At 33.9% G+C, this 13,222-nt stretch overlaps 3 protein-coding genes across 3 annotated transcripts; all 3 read left to right on the top strand.

Moving 5' to 3' along the window:
• Window positions 1–7,817: 7,817 nt before the first annotated feature.
• On the top strand, window positions 7,818–9,698 carry J4E87_004592 (uncharacterized protein; the record flags this gene model as incomplete). The annotated part of the gene is made up of 1 exon (XM_049376211.1): window positions 7,818–9,698. One exon carries the CDS (start codon window positions 7,818–7,820, stop codon window positions 9,696–9,698), a length of 1,881 nt encoding a protein of 626 aa, XP_049234420.1.
• A 385-nt stretch (window positions 9,699–10,083) lies between these two features.
• On the top strand, window positions 10,084–10,761 carry J4E87_004591 (uncharacterized protein; the record flags this gene model as incomplete). The annotated part of the gene is made up of 1 exon (XM_049376210.1): window positions 10,084–10,761. One exon carries the CDS (start codon window positions 10,084–10,086, stop codon window positions 10,759–10,761), a length of 678 nt encoding a protein of 225 aa, XP_049234419.1.
• Window positions 10,762–11,179: 418 nt separating this feature from the next.
• J4E87_004590 (uncharacterized protein) lies at window positions 11,180–13,153 on the top strand (the record flags this gene model as incomplete). Its single annotated transcript, XM_049376209.1, has 1 exon — window positions 11,180–13,153. The coding sequence occupies one exon, from the start codon at window positions 11,180–11,182 to the stop codon at window positions 13,151–13,153; it is 1,974 nt and encodes a 657-aa protein (XP_049234418.1).
• Window positions 13,154–13,222: the final 69 nt, after the last annotated feature.

Genomic DNA, 13,222 nt, shown 5'->3' with positions numbered 1-13,222 from the left:
AAATACTAGCTTTACTTCTTAAAAAGAAGAGTTAATATATTAACTAATATATATAGCTTTATAATCTAGAAGTTAGTTATAATTAATATAGTTTATATATCTTACTACTAAGATAAGAAATATCTTATTATTACTAGAGAATACTTAAGTAGATAGCTAGAAGCTAAAGCGCTTTTTAATAATAAGTCTAGCACTATTACTAAGTTTATTTATAAGAATATTATTTATTAATAAAGTATAATATATAAGCTTTTAGTTAATAGTAGACTAGACTTTACTAAGGTAGTAAAGTATTTTATAGCTAACTATAAAATTAAACGTATTTAGTTATTCTTATATAATTTATAAACTATAGATAAAGTTAAAAGTAGATATAAGCTTATTATTAATACTTTTACTAAGCTATTAGATCTATAGATAAATAACTTACTTACTATTCTTCTTATTAACTATATTTCTACTTAGTCTTAGATAGGCTATTTACTATACTAGTTAATTACTAGTTAAAATCTAGTTCTACTATTAGAATTAGAGCTTCTAATATAGTAGACTCTTTTATTCTAAAAAGTAAAGAATTATATATAACTTCTAGTAATACGCGTAATATAACTAGACCTCTAGAACTAGTTTACTAAGAATACTATTACTTAAACTAATTAACTATATTAAGCTAAAAAGAATTATTAGAATAATACTAAAAAGATATACTATAAAAAGCTTTAATTTAGTAACTTAGTTTTTTTATAAAACTTTATATAAAAGATTAATATATTTAGAAATAAAAAGCTTAATACTAAGTAGATAAGCTTCTATTATATTTAATAGCTATAGCTAGAGTAAGATACCTACTAAATTAAGAATCTTAATAAAACTCTACTTCTATATACTATTTCTAGTAAGAGGCTAAAGCCTTTTTACTAATAAATACTAGAAGATATTACTAAGTAATATTATAGCTAGATAAAGCTCTATAACCTAGATAACTAAAAGAATACTAACGTCTCTACTAATATACTAGCTAGCTCTATTAATAATAATAAGAAAGATAGCTAAAATACCTTTTTCTAACTATAACTTAAGAAAAAAAAGGTAAGTAATACTTTAAAGCTTATTAATTAGCTAAGTATTCTTTTAAAGCTTATTAGTTAGCTAAGTATAGTTATTACTAGGTACTTTATAAAAGAAGAATAAAAAGTATTTAGACTAGACTTTATTTCTTTCTCTAATTCTAATATATTATTAGTATTAGATAAAGAAAGAGTATAAGCTAAGAAATAGCCTTTACTTAAGAAAGAAAAGAAAAAGTTTACTATAAGCTTTCTTATCTAAAAGCCTCTTTAATAATATATAGTCTATTTTTACTAAGTATTTAAAGTATACTTCTTTAGTCTTTTTTTATTTCTTTTTTTTTTATTATATTAACTATACTATAAAGAATCTTAATATTATAAATATATATAGACTATATTAGTCTTATAGAAAAGTATTCTATAAGTTCTATTAAAACTAAAAAGATAGCGCTCTTTTTACTTTTAACTTTAATTTATTTTAGCTTCTTTTTTACTATACTTATACTTTAATAGTAATAATAAGTTTCTACTTATTATACTCTTTTTCTAGCTTCTATTAACTCTTACTACTACTAGTAAGAAAAGCATCTAACTTCTCTATAGTCTTAAACTATACTAGATAAATATATTATAAACTATAAGATAAGTAGTAATAAAAATAGTATAGTACTTATAGTAGTGTTTAGCTAGAAGCTACTACTAAAGCTTAAAGTAAATACTACTCTAAGTACTTTCTACTACTTTTAACTTCTCTACTATAATATTAATACTAAATAATATAAATAAAAAGTTTACTATATATAGTAATACCTCTTCTTATAAGCGCTAAGTAGTATATATTTAAATACTCTTAGTAGAGTATAAGTACTATAAACTTTAAGATAAAGTAAAAAAGATAGCTACTACTATTTTTACTATCTTACTATATTTTATCTTATATTAGATTCTTTACTACTAGTCTACTAGACTATAAAGTTATATAACTACTAAGATATTATCTCTACCTAGTAATAACTATTTAGACTTAATTAATTTACTATTCTAAGCTTCTTAAGCTACTTAAATTAGAGCTTAGAATAGTAATTTTTAGTTATATTAGCCTATTTATAGTTAGGTCTCTAGAAAGTAACTACTACTAAGTAGATAAGAATATATCTATTCTACTACTATTTTAATATACTTAGAATACTTAGAGAATATAGTAGCTATAATTCTATATATAATAACTAGCTATAACTTTATATATAACTATCTAGAAACTACTATAATAACTATAACTTCTTTATTTTTAGTAACTACTTCTTTATTATTTTTATACACTTTTAGAAATAATAAAAGAGAAAGCTATAAGTATTATCTTTAGTAATAAGCTAAAGAGAGAAGTAGAGAGAGTAATATACCTATAGGTATAACTTTAATATTAGAAATACTAGTACTAATTATAATAAGTATTACTTTTTTAACTATTCTATCTAGCTTTAAACTTTTTTTAAACTATATTTATATAGCTATTATAGTTTTTTAGCTATAATTCTAATAATTATAGTTTATAATAGTTCTAATATATAGATTTTAGGTAGATTAGAATTTTACTTAAAATCTAGTTATTACTACTATAATAATATAATACTATCTATTTACTAATACTATTATACGCGTAAGAATACTACTAAGTATAATAGCTAATTACGTAATTAATTACTTTACTTTTACTATAATTTTATCTTCTAACTTTATTTATTAATATTATAATATTATAATACTATAATAGATAGAGGTCTCTTAATTATATATATATATATACCTCTTCTTAGCTATTACTTTTTTCTTTCTTCTTTAATCTTCTTAATCTTTTCTTCTTACTTCTATATACTATAGTTACCTCTTAGAAGTAAGCTATATCTTCTTTCTCTTTTTATTAATCTAACCTTTCTTATTTCTCTTTTAACTACTACTACTATCTAGCGCTAGCGCTCTAAAATCTATCTTAGCTTACTAATCTTTATCTAAGAAAATAGATACTACGCTTAATAAAGATAATTTAGAAGATAAAGACTAGAATTCTAATAAGCTTAAGGTTTTAACTATAGCTAAGAACTATAAATATCTAGATAGAACTTTTAATTTTCTTTAACTAATTCTTAATAGCTACTCTAAGTATACTAAACTTAATAACTATAAACGTATTAAAGTTATCTAAGTATAGTATTAAGAAGTCTCTATTAGTTACTACTCTAATAGCTTATTAATTAATAGTACTTATATTTATTAAACTTATATATAAGTAATAGCTACTTATATAGATCTTTTTAAGTAAGCTATAAATATAAAAGCTATAAATAATATTCTTCTTCTTTTATATTTTTTCTAAGATAAGTAGTATAAACTCTAAACCTACTTAATTATATCTATTCTTTTTATTAAGTAGTATAAGCTTAGTAAATAAAACTCTAACTTTCTTAGCTATTACTTTTATTTTTAGATAGTCTATAATCTATACCTAATTTTTTTTTAAAAAAAAGTTAGTAAAAAGATAGATTAAAGTAAGCTAGTAAAAAACTTTAAGTAGAAGAGTAATATTACTATAGAGAACTTTAAGTAGCTATTCTTTAATAATAAAAAACTTAAAAAGATTATTAAAGAATTCTTTAAGATATATTATTACTACTTCTAATATATTAATAGTAATAAGAACTTTAGCTAGCTTTATATTATATACTATTTTTTTATTTAATAAGCTATCTATACTAACTTTTATTACTAGATACTCTACTTAGTACTTTATAAAGAATATACTATAGTTTTCTACTTCTACTATACTAAGTATACTATACTAAGTAATAAGATATTTGTTTACTATATTAATCTTAATCTAGTAGTTATTTACACTTAAGGTATAAGTACTAATATAATCTAAGAATTAGTTTTAATTAATAATAAAAACTCTTAGAACTATATAAAGGTCTTAGAAAGCTTCTATTATTATATAAAGCTATACTTATAATAGCGTAAAACTACTAAGAAGAATTCTAGTAGCTTTATTAAAGAGTAGAAAAATAATATTAATTAAATATAAGAAGTATAAGTAATAGCGCTAGGTATAAAGTAAAAAAAGTCTATTTATAAAGAAAAAAATATTTATATTATCTACTTTATAATACTCTATAGCTTTATAGAACTAGTAACTAAGACTTATTAAATAATTTTTTTATAGTATATTATAGTATACTAAAGTATTATAAAGATTCTAGCTATAGAAATATATAATAAAATTTTAAAGTCTTATTATAATCTTATAGCCTTTTTTATAATACTATCTAGATATTATAATAAGTATAGTAGTATTAAGTAGGTATTTCTAGTAGATATATATATTAACTTCTTCTTTTAGATCTAAAAGGCTATTCTTATATAAGTTTTTTAGAATAACTCTTTTATATATAAGAAGATCTATAAACTTCTTAATAAGAATAAAAATAGTATTTTAGAGTATATTAAAAAAGAGTATAAGTATATTATTAAGAAAATTAAGATACTATAGCTAGTAGTTAAGAAGCTTAAGAAAACTATCTTTACTAAGAGTACTAATAGTAAATATCTAGATATTTTCTTCTTTACTAATAAGAGTAAACTTTCTACTTATAAAAGATAGTAGTATATTTAGAATTATAATTATAGTATAAAAAATACTATTAGGTATTTTATTAATAAAATTAATATAGAGCTAGATATTTATTACTACTTCTATAACACTACTAACTTTAATACTATATCTACTTCTTTTTCTTTATTTAAGACTTCTTAAGCTTATACTAGTAGTCTAGCGTTTAGTTTATTATTACTCTTTAGCTTCTTATACTCTCTAATAATATTACTACTACTAGTTTTACTACTTTCTTCTTAGTTTAAGATACTAATACTAGCTTTATTAGCTTTTACTACTAGTTTATCTAAACTACGTTATAGTAAATAAAATATAAAGTAGACTAAATATACTAGTAATATTACTAGTACTTAGATTTTAGGTAAGCTTTTTATTTTACCTAAAATTTACTTACTACCTACACTATAGTAGTATATTACTAATATTTCTACTTAATTATTTATTTTACTTTTTACTTTCTTTTTTATATTTTTTCTTTATTTTTTCTTTATACTATAAGTAATTAATACGTTCTAAATAGTATAATAGAACTATACTACTAAAAAAAGAAAGTTTATACTAGTATATAAAGTATTTTTATATAAATTAAATCTTTAATAACTTAAGAATTATCTAAAGAAAGAACATCTTTTAATAAAAGCTTTTTAGAGATTATCTTATAATCTACTATTTTATTTTTTACTTATACTTTTTAGTATTAGACTTTTATATAATACTTTAGATAATAGAATTTCTCTATAAAAAAACTCTTTTTTACTAAACTAATATCTATATACTTTTTTACTTATACTAATTACTTTACATTCTTATAGTAATATATCTTTATACTTTTTAATATCTATATAATAGTAGCTATATAATAATATACTAGTAAGTTAGTTAATAATATTACTAGTAAGATATAACTAACACTATTACTTACTTTATAAATAACTACTTAATATACTAATAGGCTAAGGTAAACTATATAGCTAAGTATAGATTACTTTACTCTTTTCTAGTTTTTATATAGTACTAGAATAATATTTTTATTAACTTTATTATACTACTATTTATATCTTAATAGTATAGCTACTTCTATTAATATATTATAGTTATAGTAGATTATCTTTCTAAAATAAAAAAGTTTATAGCTATAAAAAATATAAAAGTACTTATAGTTATTAATAAGTTTATAGAGTATATTTAGAAAAAGAAGAAATACTTATACACTATTATATCTAATAAAGGCTATTAGTTTACCTTCTACTTCTAAGCTTAACTATATAACTAGATTAGAATCTACTTTAAACTATCTACTATATATTACCTAGAGACTAATAGCTAAATAGAAAACGCTAATACTAACTTAAAGTAATACTTTTAGGCCTATATTAACTACTTATAGAATAACTAGGCTTAGTTACTTCTACTAGCTAAATTTAAAGCTAATTTAGTAATAAGTATAACTATAAGCTTATCTTTATTTCTTACTATAAAGAGCTACTAGCTCTAATTAGAACTAGAGCCTATATATAAGCTACGCCTACTTAATAATACTAGTTTCTTTATTATCTAATAATAGCGTAATACTAACACTCTTACTAATTATATTAATATAACTTATATTTTTCTATAATAATAGATACTATAGTTCTAAAATAAAATAAAAAAGTTTATAAATATAAACTACTTACTAGCTCTATACTTTACTTTAGAAAAGTAAGTAATACTAAATATACGCTATATTTAAATAAAGTAACTAGTTAAGTTACTAGACTATAAAAATATAGAGCTATATTAGATTATCTATATTATTAATAATATAGCTTATAAACTAAACTTACTTTTTTAGTTAAAAGCTATATTCTTTATATTTTTCTTATAGCTTTTATAGCTATATAATAATAATATACTTTTTAAATAACTATAACTTAGTAATACTATACTACTAGAAGTTTACTTTACTAATAATAGTATTATAGAGTATATTATTTTTTAAATTATTAACTTACGCGTTTAGTATAATATAGTTAATCTCTATACTAGTAAATATAGGCTACTTTAGTATAAAGTAATATAAGTTAGTAATAATTAGTTAGATTTATAGTAGCTCTACTTTAATATATATAGCTCTAAGAAGTTTATTTAGAACTTCTATACTTATAATTTTTATAAACTAGAATTATATAATATATTTTATAACTATAATAATAATAAAGAGCTTACTATTACTTTACTCTAGCTATTAGACTTTAAGTACTTAGAAAAAACTAGCTAGTTATTTATAAACTTTTTTAGCTATATTACTATTATAGTCTACTAGACTAATTATAATATATATCTCTACCTAACTTTAGTTTCTATAGCTATTAGTAGCTATAAGGTAGCCTTAGACTACTCTACTTACTATCTATTAGCTTTAGCTAGTATAGTATTTACTATAGTACTCTAGTAGGCTACTAGATCTCTTAATATAGATAATAATAATAATATTACTACTAGCGTGTTAAGATAGAAGTAATCTTTAATTTTATTTTTAGGTCTTCTTATTAAAAAAGACCTCTATTTTATATATCTTACTATTACTACTTAGTTAGAACTTTAAGCGCTTTTAAAAAAGAACGTATAATAGTTCTAAGCCTAGAGCTTTATTAGCTTAATATTAAGCTAATACTTCTACTATATATATTTACTTCTAATAGCTTTTTTTAAAGCTCTCTACTATAATAATATTATTATTCTATATACCTCTATTATTAACGTGTGTAAGACTCTTACAGCACTCTAGCAGCTACTTGCGCCTTATCTCTAACTGTTTCTCCTATGCAGCTTAAACCTAACATGCGCCTTATGAATTCTAGGACAATGAGGCAGAAGCCGTGTCCTCATGATCATGCGCCTGTGCGCCCCATACCCAATAGCGTCTGAGCCTCTGCACCTAGGCATGCAAGGCTGGAGTCTGTTCGGCTAATCATTGGTCCATCATCTAACTTTCAGCTGTCATCTTTGTGCAAACGCCGCTATCTTACTACGCATCTCTTAGCTCCTACAACTCTGTTCAGTGTACGTTCACCTATGCGCTAGCTCAGCACTCCTACACCATGTACAAGTCGCTGACTTCAGCGACGACAATCCGGGTTCTGCACATCCATCCTGCCCCCGAAACGGATCCTCTCACGTGCAGCCTGGAAGATTGCGACCTCGACAACGATCCGGAGTACGAGGCCATCTCGTACGTTTGGGGCAACTCGGATTTGTCCTGTTCGCTCACCTGCGATTCCAAGGTCATCGCAGTGACTTGCAGTCTGCACGAGGCTCTCCTACGCATCCGGTTACCGGAGCGGCATCGAACAGTATGGATCGATGGACTGTGTATCAATCAAATTGACGATGTTGAGAAGTCGCATCAGGTGCAGCTTATGCAACGCGTCTTCCGCAATGCGCATAGAGTCCTCGTGTGGCTAGGCCCTGATGTATATGGCTTCGGCCCTGGGAATGATCATGGCTACGCCCGGGACGCGTTCGATATTTGTTCAACGCTGGGCCAGCGTGACATCGACTCTAAAGACCTCGAGGCTACGTTGAGAAGAATGGATCAGTACACGGGCGTTAATGCTGTGAAGTGGGGCTGCCTCCGCGCCTTGAGTAATCAGCCATGGTGGGGGCGTGTTTGGATCATACAGGAATTCGCACTCGCAAAGGATTTACTCTTCTTATGGGGCGCGGAGGAAATTCAATGGACACATATCAACCTGGCTATCAGCAACCTCCAGAAGTCAGACGTAATACGGTACTATACGCTACTCCAGTCTACGACTCTCGAACCCATATCCCGGTTGTCTGCAATCAAGGATCAACGCTGCTACGCGACGAGTTTTATGGGAACGATCCATACAGCCAGGGCATTTGGATGCTCAGACAATCGCGATCGGATCTTCGCTATCTTGGGACTAGAATGTGGTGATGACCGTTGGGAAGCAGCAGACCCCGCTGGACAATCGCTAGCTAAAGCTACCATACCGGACTATACTTTACCTGCAGAGCACGTCTATCGGCAATTTGCTATCCGGGCCCTGCAGCGGGGTTTGACGGAAGACATCTTCTTAGCAGTTCAGCACGAGGAGCAGCTAGAACAGTGGCAGCCAGGCGATATGCCATCGTGGTCACCACGTTGGGACCTTCCTCTCGTCAACAACTTTCCATCCTGCCACAGACTGCATGAAATTTGCAAGTTTCACAGTCTCTCCGTAGAGAACGGCATCTCTTTCACAGGATCTACTCCTAAGCCAATGTCTGCACTGCAATCAAATTTCGACCCGCTCGCTGCTGACACTCTTAACGTGCTGAGCGCTACCTTAGACAAGATCGTCGCTCTCTCGGAGCCTATACACTTCCTGCAATTTATGTACCGTAGGAACCGCCCCAACCTCTTAGAAAGCTTCTGGGAACAGCATATCAGACCTCGAGAAGCGACAAACGGATATAAGGCCGTCATGACAGACTTATGTGAGAACGCTACCTACTACATGACTTCCGAAAACCACGTCAGTGTTTTCTATGCGGTCATTCAACAGTATGCGGAAAAATCTCCAGAGGCGATAGCGGATTATGCGAAACATGGAGAGCATGCCATGCTGAGGTCCGTAGCGCAGTTGCTGTTGGAGACGAGCGAAATTGCATCTGTACAAGATCCATCCCTGCTAGACAAAGAGTTCAGTTACATTACCCATCGTCTGAGGTTCTTTATTACCCAGCGGGGCTGCATTGGAAGATGTCCAGCCGCCGTTCGGCCTGGTGATCACGTCGCCCTATTGTGGAACACCGCTTGTCCTGTGATCCTGCGTCCACAGGATGGCTTTTATCGTATCGTTGGCGGTTCATACATGGCAGCCTTGAACAGGAAAAGGACGGAAGGCGTTTCTCACCCACTAGACGATCTATTGTCGGGAAAATCGAGGCCAGGAATGATTCAGATCCGTTGATCGGAAGAGTTACTTACCTAGGTATTGAGTGTGACTGCACTCCTAGTGGGTCAGCGGATTCACATGTTATAAACCTCAGGCGGCATGGTCATTGCACAATTACCATTCCTGGGGTGAGCCTCAGTACAGAGAAACCATATAGGATCGCAAAGTCAAGTAACCAGAAGTCTACGCCTGCGGACGGTAGCGCCCCGCAATAATTTCATCGGGAGGCCCCGCGGCATGCGCCACCGGTAGCCTCCGACATGCAGATGAAGAGCAACCCCATCCAAGGACTCAGTGAGCGATAAGCGGGAGCAGTGTCTTAGTCTTAATTGACACCTACACCTCTCAAAGGCTGAATCCTCCGTCATCACGAGATCCATCTCAGCTACTCGTCCACAAAATGTCTTCCCACACAACCTCAACGACACTACCACCCAAGGACCTCGTCTCAAGCCTGCTATCTACCATCGAGTATAGCATCATACCCCTGACGCAAAAAGGCGTGTCAAGCGGTTCAAAACTCTTCGGTGCAGCTATCCTATCCCGCAAAGACCTTACACCATACACTCTCGCTACAAATAACGAGCGCATTTCACCCCTCTTGCACGGCGAGATCAACTGCATCCAACAGTTCTGCACCGTCGACTTCCCCGATCCTTCAACGCGACCTCATCCCGCCAAAGACTGCATCTTCCTTGCTACTCATGAACCATGTTCCTTGTGTCTCAGCGGCATCACATGGGCGGGCTTCAACGAGTTCTATTATCTGTTCACATACGAAGATAGCCGGGATCTCTTTGGAATCCCATACGATATCGACATCCTGCAAGAGGTGTTTCGGGTACAAGGAAAGGGCGAGACTGAAGAGCAGGTACAAAGCAGGCAGCTTTATAACCGCAAGAACAAGTTCTTTACTGCAAAGAGCTTTGCCGATGTCGTCGAGGAGATTGAGGATGAGAGCGAGAGGAAGCGGCTACTGGGTGAGATCGACAGGGTCAAGAGTCTATACAATAGTCTGAGTGAGACTTATCAAAAGGGGAAAGAGGCGGGTGCAGAAAGTTCGAGTGTGTGGAAGTAGATCATAATGGTCCCTCTTTGGCACGGTCATTGTTCGGCGTTGTAAACTTCAAAGGCGGCTTCAAGTTCCGCTTTCCAAGGTGTCGCGGTTAGCCCCGCATTTATCGATAACAAATTTCAGCTAGCTCGACCCCTCGGAACGCGCCTGCGCGTGTGGTGTCAAACTTCAAGTGAGGAAGAATCTGACTCAACCAGGGATTAATCCTGTCATCTTTAACTCTGGGTGCCGCGTCGCGTACTTTCGTCTCGTCTTTCTTTTCTAGTCTTTCCGCCAGCCCGTTGCGCAATTATCTGACAGTCCGCGACTGTGAACGAGGTCATCCGAAAAGGGTCGAAATTTTGGTGGGCGAAGGACCCCAGCCTCACTGTGTAACCAATATCCAGAAGCCGATCGGGGCTCAACGGCACAGGTCGCAAAGATGGCGAACAGCCAACGAGAAGATAACACAATCTATCTCACAGAGAAAGAGGCGGAGCGCATCCAGAACACCATCAAAGACCGGTTAAAAAGGTGCGAAGAGCAAAGCGGAAATGCAAAGGCTCCAAGAGACAAGTTGGCCGCTCATCAGGCGGCCACCGGTGCAGCTTTGATGGCAGATATGGGAGGCGCGCCTGATCCCGATATGCTGCAAACCCAGGGGAAGACCTCAACTACTATTCCAGTCATCGGAGTAGGCCGGCCGTATCCACCATGCACGACTCCGCTGTCAGATCTGGAACCGATGAAGATGTCAGAGCTTAAGATGGATACGCATCACCGAGGTCGCAAGCTGGTAGTCAAGCGAGAAAGCCCTGTAGTGACTCTCGTGGCGAGGTCCTGGACTATGGTTCAAAATGAAGATGGAACCGATGCAGAACGTCTCGAGATATTGCTGCATAAGTCGCGGTATAGCGAGGACGTACTGGAGTCAACGAAACTCTTCATCATCAAAGAGCCGTACTTCACCCTCACTGAACAGGGCGAGCCTACACTACGCATCGACCATCCCTCAGACCTAGTTATTTGCCACGAAGAAGGTCCGAAGAGCTTTGAGGATGCCGCAGCGGCAGAAAAGGCAGCTACAAGATTCAAGACGCAAGGCAACAACGCACTCAAGAAGCAAGATCTCCCACTGGCCCACGAGAAATACACAGCAGGTCTAGCGATCGCAAAGCAAGACATCTTAGCAGAATCGAACCCCGATATAGCACGCGACATCTCCCGGAATCGCGCATACGTGAACTTGCTACTAGGCCGACTAGATGAAGTAAAGACAGACGCCCGCGCCTCACTAACCGGACGCGAAGACCAAAAGTCCAAAGAATTAGACAGCAAAGCATACTACCGCGCCGGCTCAGCCGCATACGCTCAAAGCCACTGGGAAGAAGCGAAAGGCTTCTTCCTCGAGCAACAAAAGCTCACACCCGACGACAAAGACGCCAAACTCCAACTCAAGAAAATCGAAGCCCGCCTCCGCGAAGAAGAAACAGGAGGCTACGACCTCATGAAGATCCGAACCAACCTCTCCAAAGCCCGCTCACGAGTCGACGCTGGAAACTTCACGAAGAACACGCTCATCAAAGACAGTCCCGGTAAAGGCCGCGGCCTATACGCAACGCGCGACCTCGCCACCGGCGACATCGTAATGTGCGAAAAAGCCTTCTGCGTAGTCTGGGGCCACGAAGAAGACACCCTAACAGCCATGACCTACGATACACGCGACGACCGGATCCGTGTCGCACCCGTCGGTCTCGCAAAAGCACTCGTACAGAAATGTCTGAACCAGCCTTCTCAAACAGAGAAACTGATGGATCTATTTGGCGACTACCAAGGCGAAGGCCCACAGATTTTCAGCAACGAAGACGGTGCTATTGTAGACGTATTCCGCGTCCACGATATCATGTCGCGGAACGGTTTCGGGCCTGGAAGCCAATTCGGCGAGGAGAGCGCTAGGAACGCTAGCACAGGACTCTGGCGACACGCGGCTTATATCAACCATTCCTGTCTGTCCAACACCACGAAGGAATTCGCAGGCGATATGATCATCATCCGGGCTACCCAGCCCATCAAAGCCGGCGAGGAAATTTTCCATCCGTACGACGCGTCGCTTGATTACGAGACCAGGCAGGGATTCTTGGAGAGGACATGGGGTTTTAGGTGTCAGTGCAAGTTGTGCGATGCGGAGAAGGAGGATGGAAAGGAGGTGAGGGATAAAAGGATGGAGTTGGTGGGGGAGGCGGATGCGTTTATTGATAAGACGCCTTGGGCGGGGGCGAAGAGACTGCAGCTTAGGAAGGCGCAGGGTATTCTGAGGGAGATGGATAAGACGTATGATGAAGGGAGGTGGGAGGATTTGCCTAGGAGGCATACGGAAGGGATTAGGGCGTGGTTGGTTAGGGCTAGTCCGCGGTAGGATGTGTAGCAGAGTGCCTGTCGCGTAGGATATGTGGGATGTGAAGAAGTGTGGATATGTGGATTGGTA

The sequence above is a fragment of the Alternaria ethzedia genome, assembly GCF_023757985.1.
Source record: "Alternaria ethzedia strain BMP 0044 chromosome Unknown scaffold_8, whole genome shotgun sequence".
Lineage (NCBI taxonomy): Eukaryota > Fungi > Ascomycota > Dothideomycetes > Pleosporales > Pleosporaceae > Alternaria > Alternaria ethzedia.
The sequence above is the reverse complement of the archived record's forward strand: the minus strand, read 5'-3'. Positions and strand labels throughout refer to the sequence as shown.